The sequence below is a fragment of the Zea mays genome, chromosome 8, assembly GCF_902167145.1.
Source record: "Zea mays cultivar B73 chromosome 8, Zm-B73-REFERENCE-NAM-5.0, whole genome shotgun sequence".
Taxonomy (NCBI): Eukaryota; Viridiplantae; Streptophyta; class Magnoliopsida; order Poales; family Poaceae; genus Zea; species Zea mays.
The window spans coordinates 159,944,829-159,954,387 of NC_050103.1; the positions used below are offsets into that span (position 1 = coordinate 159,944,829).

General features: G+C 40.9%; 1 protein-coding gene across 2 annotated transcripts; it reads right to left on the reverse strand.

The window, feature by feature from the left end:
- Positions 1-247: 247 nt before the first annotated feature.
- On the reverse strand, positions 248-4,095 carry LOC100216936 (uncharacterized). Of its 2 annotated transcripts, NM_001330319.1 has the most exons (6): positions 3,685-4,067; positions 3,533-3,599; positions 3,232-3,435; positions 3,106-3,147; positions 477-555; positions 248-401 (listed from the first exon to the last, which is right to left on the reverse strand). In NM_001330319.1, the coding sequence occupies exons 1-6, from the start codon at positions 3,873-3,875 to the stop codon at positions 391-393; spliced, it is 594 nt and encodes a 197-aa protein (NP_001317248.1). In that variant the 5' UTR covers positions 3,876-4,067; the 3' UTR covers positions 248-390. The 2 variants fall into 2 exon arrangements, with proteins under 2 accessions (NP_001317248.1, XP_035817209.1); XM_035961316.1 differs by lacking the exon at positions 248-401 and having other exon boundaries at positions 433-555; positions 3,685-4,095.
- Positions 4,096-9,559: the final 5,464 nt, after the last annotated feature.

The following is a 9,559-nucleotide window of genomic DNA, read 5'->3' on the forward strand; positions in this document are numbered from 1 at the left end:
TTACTGTTACCGAAACACTCTGGATTCAGAAACGGGGATCTGCCTGCCATATTCCGGGGGCTGTCTCCCTCGGGCTTTTGGTAACCCCATTTTATTTTTTTTCCAAAGGATTTTATTTTTTTTCATTTTCTCTTATGAAAATAGGAATCTCTGTAAAAATGGAGTTGTCAAAAGTAGCCCTTTTTTTTCTGCGGCCAACAAAAACAATATACTTCAATCGGAGCAGCAAAGGTACTTGATCCCACCTGAATAATGGAGTACATTAACACATCAAACTCGAGACTTGTTTGATCTAAGGACAACTGCTGACAACAACCACTCAACCAAAACCTACAGAGTACAGTACCCAAGGAACAGAGCATAGTCCTCGAGCTTTCCAGCCAGCCAGCGTCAGTTGAGACCTGCACTCGTTTGCAGAAAGAAAGATTCAGGTTACGTACTGAAAACAGTGGTCTGGTGAATCCATGTCGGCGTACCCAGTTTGAGTTCCAGGCCGCTGCTTGGTGGGGTCGACCCTCCTCCTCCCTCGTTGTTCGATGCCTGAGAGTGCGCAAGCTGCAGCCAAAATTTACAAAGGAATTCTCCACAGATTAGACCCTAGACTATATGCAAGAACCAGGAACATGCGAAAATGGAAATTCATATAGACAAGTGCACGAGGTCAAAAACTAACAACAGAGGGAAGCGAGTTTACGAGAAAACTCTGCACCGGATGCACGGCATTCGGAAGTGGCCGATCAATCAAAATTAACCATGGAATACTAGTTTACTTTTGGGGATGTTTGGATGTAGGGGACTAGATTTTAGTCATTTATATTTGGATGCTAGTTATGTTTGAAAACACAATTTGAGAAAACCATGATATTTTAGACCAAAAGGTGTATGAGGGTATATACAAGAACTCTGTATTTTAGTCATGGTTTTGCCATTACCACGGTATTTTTGGGGTCAAAAAAATTTTTGATCTCCAAACAAGTATTGAATTAGACTAATATAAAATACATCATAGTTATGTCATGGCACAGGCTAAAACGTAGCATTATAAACTGTGGTTTTAACAAACAAGTTCTCAAACAGGTCCGAAGATGCCGTTTGGATCCTTTACCAATGCTGCACCAGCTACCCCTGTACTGTACATAGCACGCACCAGCTACCCCTGTACATACATAGCATGATGCAGCTGCTTGTGGCACTGTATTCTGCAGTAGCGAGAGCCGAAAGCTATTGCACCTTCAAGAGCTTTCGGCCTACATGTTGCAGCTTGGCGACCGTTGCGTCACATTCGGCCTTTAATTTAATTTAATGGAGCAGTACCCGTGACGCTACATACATGAGTAGAGTAGGAGCATGCACGGTTCCTCTGAAGTCTTCTCAATCGATGGATGGCTATTTCTCTTTGTAGGGAGCCGCCATCCTATTTCATCCAGTGTGTATTTTCGTGGGTGACCACCGTCCCTATTCCGCTGGGCGTCTATTTTTTGTAAGGAGCCAGCCAGCATACTGGAGTATTTCATTGCATCGAGCCTGAAAGGAATGCCTATTCTTACCTCGGTTTCAACTGTCTATCAAGTTGTACTCTACTCCATATCAATCTCTACAAAGTTAAGATGGGAAGAGTCTCTACTCTCACCAAAACGATGAAGCATAACTCAAGAGCTCAGGTGGATTGTTTGTTTATTATCAGAAGCCATAGGTACGAAGGTTCCTTTTTCCTGCTATATGGACCATATATGTTCGTTTGTTTGGACGCTGCAATCGATCAAGAATGTTCTTAGACAGTACTTGAGAGAGTTGGCTCACATGCTACCCCCATCTGTTTCGTTGTTTGGACGGTGCAATGCATCAAGAAATGTTCTTAGACACAGGAACGAACAGGATAAAATATGACTAAGTACATATTTGTAAGGACGAGCACCAAAATAACAAAGCAAACACATCTAAATTAGACTTAGCAGGAGACCTTATAGTGAAAATTTAGACTCTAATACTTATAACAAAGAAATTAGCGGGCCTGTGCCCTCACTCGATCCTACTTAGGTCCGCCCCTACTTAGACACAAGAAATGTACTTAGGTTTAGGCTACTTCTTTATACTAAGATTTGTTAGCTCTACGGTACTACTCTCTGTCCAAAGCAGGATGCAATTCTCACATTCCAAAGAGTCAAACAATGTATTTAGAAAAGAAAACAAGGGTCACTAAATTAATTATAAAACATGTTTTTTTGTAGTAAATCGAGTCAGAATCATAAATGCTAGTATTAATACTGTTTTTAATATAAAATTTAATAAAAGTTAAGTTGGTTTGGTAGCCACACATCTACCATGTACATGTGAATACTTCTTCCGTCCATAAATGTTTGTTGATATGATATTCATGCCGGTCAAACATTATTAAGTGTGAAATATATTAGTAATATTTGTATCTTCAAATAATTTTACTATAAAAATAGATTTAAAGATCTATCTAATGATATACATTATAATTTTAATTTTTTATATAAGTGTGGTCAAAGTTAAAAAAGGTTGATTCCTCGAAAAATGAGAACGAGAGAGAGTAACAATGTAGGTGGTAGCCAGACATCTACCCAATTAGACAGGTGTTTTCTAAGTAGAAAATGGTTCTATTTCACCAATAATAGTGCAGTATCGGGGTACCGAGCGTCTGGCTTAAAAAAACAGTTCTCGTGCGCGGCGCGCTACTATGTGTTTGGTTAGAGGAGTAAAGATTAGTCTCTAATTTTTAGTCTTATTTAGTCATTTTTTTTGTCAAACATTAGGACTAAAATGATTTAGTCTTTAGTCCTTCACGTATGTGCTAAAAGGGACTAAACCATATTAATTCCACATTTACCTCTCATTTAGTTCAATTGTACTAATAGCAGGAGAATGTTAAAGGTTATTTTAGTCTTTTATGAGTCATTTAGTATATTCTTACTATTTTAGCCCCTATAACCGAACATGTTAGGGACTAAACTTTAGTCCCCTAACTAAACTTTAGTCTCTACACTAAAGAAACCAAACATGGCCTAAATTGCGAATATTAGAACTGGAACAAGGATATAAATGACTGAAGAGCAAGGAATTGCAAAAGATAATTTTGCTCACCTTGTTGCACAACCCGTAGCGCTCCTCGTGGCGTCCTCTGATCTGCAGCCAGCAGAACCGAGATTATCTATCTGTTCTGTTGTAACAAAAGTGCAGAAGCGTACTCTAGCACGGTACGGTACGTACAATGTTCTCGAGGTAGTTGATCTCGCCGCCGATCTTGCGGTCCTTCTCGGAGCGCACCTTGCGCACGGCCGCCTCCAGGCTGTGTTCCAGCAGCTCCAGCGACGGCACCGTGTACTGCTCCCCGTCGTCCACCGTCATGACCCGCAGCTCCTTCTCCATCAGCTCGCACATCTGCTCCGCCTTCTCCAGCTCCGCGCGCCGCTCCTGCCGCCGGCGTCGACATGAAAGAACGTACGTCGTCGTTACTGCTAAGAACAGCGCATGCTTTGCCACGCGCTCTGCTTAATAAATAGATTATTACCTGGCGGATGTCGGTCCAGACCTTGGTGTGCGTCGTGGCCTCGTACCTCTCGACCAGGTCCTTGACGCTGGAGCGAAGAGGAGAAAGGAGGCGATGCTGGTAAGCATGGACGGCAAACGCCTAGAAATATGTAGATGGTGATCCTGGCTTACGAGGGGACGGTGGGCGAGAGGTAGTGGTAGAGCTTGCCGGAGGTGGAGAAGAGGAGCAGCAGCAGGTCCACGTCGCACAGAACGGAGAGCTCCCTAGCCTTCTTGAAGAGGCCGTCCCTGCGCTTGTAGAAGGTGGACTGCCGCTGCGTGGGGTTCTCGATCCGCTTTATCTCGCTGCGGCCCCTCCCCATGTCGCCCGCCGCTCCCCTCGTCCCGGACTCGCAAACGCTGCCTCACTGAGCTCGGCACGGCCGTGAACAGCTCGCTGGATGTAACAGTGGGGAGGGAAGGGGAGGGGAGCCAGCGACACCGTGCGAGCCAAGCTATGCCTATGCGTTGCCCATTGCCTGTTTTTGTTGAGCTTCCGGCATGGGGGAGAAGATGGAGAGAGACTGTAGTCCGCGTCGAGTTGATTAGCAGTAGCGGTATTTTTTTTATTTATGGGTTAGTATGGGAGCCTAAATATGAAAAATGATTTTAGCTCGTTCAATCCTCTCTATTTTGTGGCTTCTAAACTGGAATAAGTTTCCGAACTAGTTTCGAAACTCAAACCCCTTAAAAATTGGAGGGATTTTGAGAAAAAAACTAATTTCTCCCTTAGTCCTTTTTAATTCTAGGGATTAAGTTTCTAAACTAGCCTTAAGCGTGTAGAACAAGATCCATTATAGTTAGAAATAAAAAATAAGATGGTTACGTCGTCTATCAACATATGAGCCTATGAGGTGAAGTGAGTCTCGGTCAGTAGCAGACGCAGGACCAAATTCATAGGGGCCAAAAAATCACATTACAAAACCAAGCAAAACATTTAAAAAACTATTATTGCATAGAATTCAAATTTCGTATACATTAACACCATACAAGTTTAAAGAAGAAAATTATATGAACAAAAGAAGCAAGCATACTGCCAAGTTGTTTCTCGTCGAATCAAAGTTCTATTCGACTTTTGTACATATTAACACAAGGCCTTTTGTGCCTTGCAAATACTATACGACTTTTTAACGGGTTTCCAATGTTCTATTCGTGAATTCTTATGGTAGTAGTCTAGCTACTTCAGGCTCACGCTCAATCAGCCTTGAGAAAAAACCTTCAATGCCATCTAAAACTATAACAATTCCTTCAATACCATCGATAAATACATGTTCCCTCCAATGCCATTACTTTTAATTTTTAGTCCCTTAGATGCCATTGCCGTTCAAAACCGTTTAAAGAGATGTTAGTTTGAAGGTACTAATTTACCCATGTGTTAGGTACATGGACCCCTCCCTTCCATGTCCTTTTAGCCACTTATATTTGAGAATTCCAGAACATTAATTTAAGTATCAATATAAGAATGTAACAATAATATGACAACACCATTTTATAAATAATACTATTTTTTATAAAATATTGTTGTCATATTACTATTACATATATATATCGATGTTACGTAGTTTTCAAAGCTAAGCTGGTAAAAGGGCTTAGGAGGATGGGTTAGTGTATAGAACACATGGGTACATTATTCTTTTCCAACACCAACTAACAAAATTTGAACTGATTTTAGATGGCAATGGCATATAAGTGATTAAAATTTTAAATTGGTGGCATTGAAGGGAACATGTATTTTTCAATGGCATCCAAGGGATTGTTATAGTTTTGAATAACATTGAATGGATTTTCTCTTCAGCCTTAGGCTATCTCCAACCATTCATTCATTCCCCCTCTAAATCCCATATTCATACTTTATGTTCATATTTAAATACCTTCTCCTTAACCATTCTTCCCCTATTTCTTCTCTTTTCTAATCATCCCCTGTTCAGCTCCTCTTTATTCTTTAACTAAACTATTTGACTTTTATACCTCAGTTTTTAAAGTTTTAAAAATTACCACTATATTTACATTATCATAATACACAGTATTATCTGTTAATTAAACTCAAAGTAGATTAATTTTACATTAAATATAATCAATTAGCCGAGAAGGAGAGATTAGAGCTACACTCTCGAGGGGAAATTGGCTAACCCCCTTACATGCAGGGAGAGGGAGGGAACGCCGTTGGACGGCGAGGGGGCGTGGCCGGGCACCCATAGGCCATAGCCGCTAGGTGGAGGGGGCGGGGGTGCCGTTGGAGCCTGGAGGCAGTCTTGGGTAGCCTTGTCTTTGTGGTGCGTGGGTGTGGCCGCCGGCGTTTGGCTTGTCGTTCCCTGGTTGCAACTTGCAAGTCGCAGACTGTTCTGCAGGCCTTGCAGCTTTGCAGGGGGAGGCCGGGAGGGAGCACCGAGCACGGCTGGACTGACTGGTATTGCGACGTGCATGAAACGACAGAGACGTGTCGAGGGCTGAGCCTGAGCAGTGGATCCGTCCATCGATCCATATCACCTACAGGCTACAGTGCTCCTACGATAGCGTAACTGGGCAATGTACGTAGGAGTAGAGTCGTAGTCGTAGAGAGCTGAGCAGAGGTGGCTTCTACATAACAAGTACGCAGACACACCTATGAGAGTACGAGACAGTAGACGTGACCCATGTGCTTTGCTTTTTGTTTGCTTTTCTTTTTTTAATTTCTTTTTCAGATAAGAGCAACCACTGAACCACAACGTCCAGGAAAAGATAAAACCTCTGACAATAAATGTTGCTACAGAAACACTCCTCCACCTAGGCATAGATCCGGATACTTATTCAGGTGTAGATTTTTTTTGTCATATTTTCTTCGATTATGAACTAATAGGATACATAATTTGTTATATATAAATTGATATTCTTGTTTTTAGCATTGAGCTAATTGATATTCATAAAAAGTAAATCCCAAATTTATTTTATATCTTTTTAAATAATTAATATAAAATTCGGATACAGATACTATCCAGATTTGGATGTTTTTCACCTTTTGTTCTAGAGAGAAAATAATGTCTAAAAAATTATATAAAAATTAATAAACAATTCAAAGGACCCTCGTTGCCCTTGACAGTCTTAGAGGCCTCTGATAGCTCTGACACTTCAAAGGACCTTGAGGGCCACCAGACATCTCCAAATAGGAATGAAAATGGGGTATCCGAATTGTTACAACAAATTTAATATTTTAAAATAAATATGTATGAAATTTGATCCTCATCTTTTCTCGTGTTATAAACACAATATTACAAATAAGAATATTTTTTTATAAATTATTTTATACGTTATTTTCTGCATACCACAACAAAAAAAGTGAGAAAAATATATCCATATCCAAATTTTATATCTATCATTTTAGGAGATATATAGTAAATTTAAGGTTTACCTTTATTAATCTATTCGAATAAGTATATGTTTTCATTCTATCTCATTATATATATATATATATATATATATATATATATTTTATTTGCTTTAAATAAATAAAACATAAATTATTTCTATACTAAATCTAACAACGACCACTTTCCAAATGCTGAAATGCCCGATTACCGTAGAATGCATGAGTGGGTTGCCTGGTCCACGGCCACCCGCGCGCTCGTCCGACCACATGAGCTGCAGGCTCTACTCTTTTATTCAGATGTTTGTTCCGTGACGAGAAGCAACTTTTGTCCTTGTCCCTTTCCTGGTCGATTACTTCTTTTTTTACACGTCGATCGTGGCGTGGAAGCCTCCGGGCTGCAGTTTCCCGTTTGAGCTCGGGACCGGCAGGGTAATCGCGCCCACCGAACCTGTGTTGTGTAGGTAGGCCGTAGGCTGCGAGTGGATTCAAGCACCTGGGGGCACGGCACGGCAGTAGGATTTTTTTTTTTCTATAGGATAGGATTCGGGTCGGACAGCGGGCTGGGGCCTGGGGTCATGCATACGAGTATGGCAAGTGGCAGCAGCAGCTACGAAACCCTAGCAACAGCAGCACGCCACGGCATGGCCTACTCCTCGCCTAGATACAACCGTACAAGTATAGACTCCTCGGTCACTGGCACGCAGCAGCGCAGCGCAAGCAGTGCGCAGTTGCGCACTGGCGTTCTCTCTCTGCCTGTTCTCTTCTCATGTCATGCGAGATGAGACACAAGGACCGCAGATGACGTGCCCTATATCGTCTACTACACTATCCTATGCATCTTGACCTTTGCCCTATATCGTCTAATAAAAAGTTGTGAGTTCTACTGTGATTCTCTAAATATTTTTTTAGATAATGGAAACATAGTCCGACCTTAACCTCTAGAGAGATTACGGCCAACGTTTACAACTGAAGGCTTACTGCCTTGACACAACACACGACTGCACAGTCTGCACCCAAGACCACCTATGACAAGAGTTTAATGTTCTGCGGTTGACTTTATCAGATAAACCAATGTCTGCTATGGAGATTTTTGAGCATGTCAGAGAAGTGGATTGTTATCCTAATATTTCTATTGCTTATCGGATTTTATTTACCATGCCTGTTACTGTAGCATCAGCTGAAAAAAGCTTTTCAAAGTTGAAGTTGTTGAAGAATTATTTAAGGTCTAAAATGTCTCAGGAAAGATTATATGGTTTGGCTATCTTATATATTGAGAAAATATTATTGGATGAGATTGATATTGACACCATCATCAATGACTTCGCATCTAAACATATCAGAAGAAATTTTTAAGGTAACATCATAATAAATATCTTTTTATTTACTTGTTATTTGATATATATACATTTTAAGATGTATTTATTGATAATATTTATATAATAAGGGCCTCCATTTTAAATTTTGTCCCGGGCCTCTAAAATGTCAGGACCGCCGCTGGACAAGACCAAAGGTACTACAACGTTAATCGCCAAGCAGCTCCCCATCCAAAATTACGAAAAAAAACTTTAGTAGCACCATCTCCATCTTGCGACATGAAGATTTTATTAACTCTTAGTCCTCCATCTTAAGCTGCAGCTGTGCCCAGAAGCGACACCAATATGTTACCCTGAATGTTACCTGCAAACAAGATTTAGGAGAAGATTTATTGAAAGTCACATCATTCCTGCTTAACCAAATGGCCCAGCAAATTGCAGAGTTGCAGTTAGTACTAAATGACGTAATTTGACTGATGGCACCGTCGCCTAGTCCCCAAAAAAATCGTTTGCATCCCGAGGTGGTCTCAACCCTGTGCTTTTCAGAACCAAACGCCAGATGAAAGACGCATAAGTACCAATGAAAAACAAGTGATTTATTGTCTCCAGTCTGCTACAAAAGCAACATGTCTCATTACCAGGCCAATTCCTCCTAGTCAAGTTATCCTTTGTTAAAGTTACACCTCTTTTGAGATACCACATAAAAACTTTTATTTTCAGAGGTATCTTAAGCTTCCAAAGATCCTTGTTATCCCTAACCGTCCCATTGTTAAGAATTGCCTGATACAGGGACTGAACAGAGAACAACCCATTAGCAGTCAGGTCCCATCTGAATGAATCCCTGTTAGTAGTCAAATTAGTATACGCCACCAACGTCACTAGTTGAAACCATTGAGCCCTCATCTGGTGCACGAATCCCCTACGGAATGATATGTTTAAGGGTACTGTGGAGAAGACAAAGGCAACAGTTGAATTCTTCCTCCTTGCAAGATTATACAAAAGAGGAAAACAGAATTTTAGCGCTCCCAACCCAAGCCAATTGTCCTCCTAGAAACGCGTTTGGGACCCATCTTTTACCTGAAAGGTACCTTTACTCATGAATAGATCCTTAATCTTCATAAGGCCACTCCAAAAGTGAGAATCTAAAGCCCGACGTTGTGCTTGGGAAAGAGTTTGATTGGCCAAATATTTCCGTCTCAGCAACGATTGCCATATTCCTTCTTCATTGGGAAGTTTATACAACCATTTACTTAAGAGACATTTATTTTGAATCTCTAAATTCAAAATGCCTAACCCGCCTAACTCTTTAGGTTGGCAAATTACATCCCATCTTGCCGAGAAATTTGCTGTT

Bases quoted from the DNA above. Each gene is read 5' to 3' on its own strand.
- LOC100216936 (XM_035961316.1), bottom strand. From the start codon at position 3,875: ATGGGGAGGGGCCGCAGCGAGATAAAGCGGATCGAGAACCCCACGCAG. The intron at 3,436-3,532 runs GTAATAATCTAT...CGCCGGCGGCAG, and splicing joins TCTGGACCGACATCCGCCAG to GAGCGGCGCGCGGAGCTGGA. The intron at 556-3,105 runs GTGAGCAAAATT...TTTTGGCTGCAG, and splicing joins GCTACGGGTTGTGCAACAAG to CTTGCGCACTCTCAGGCATC.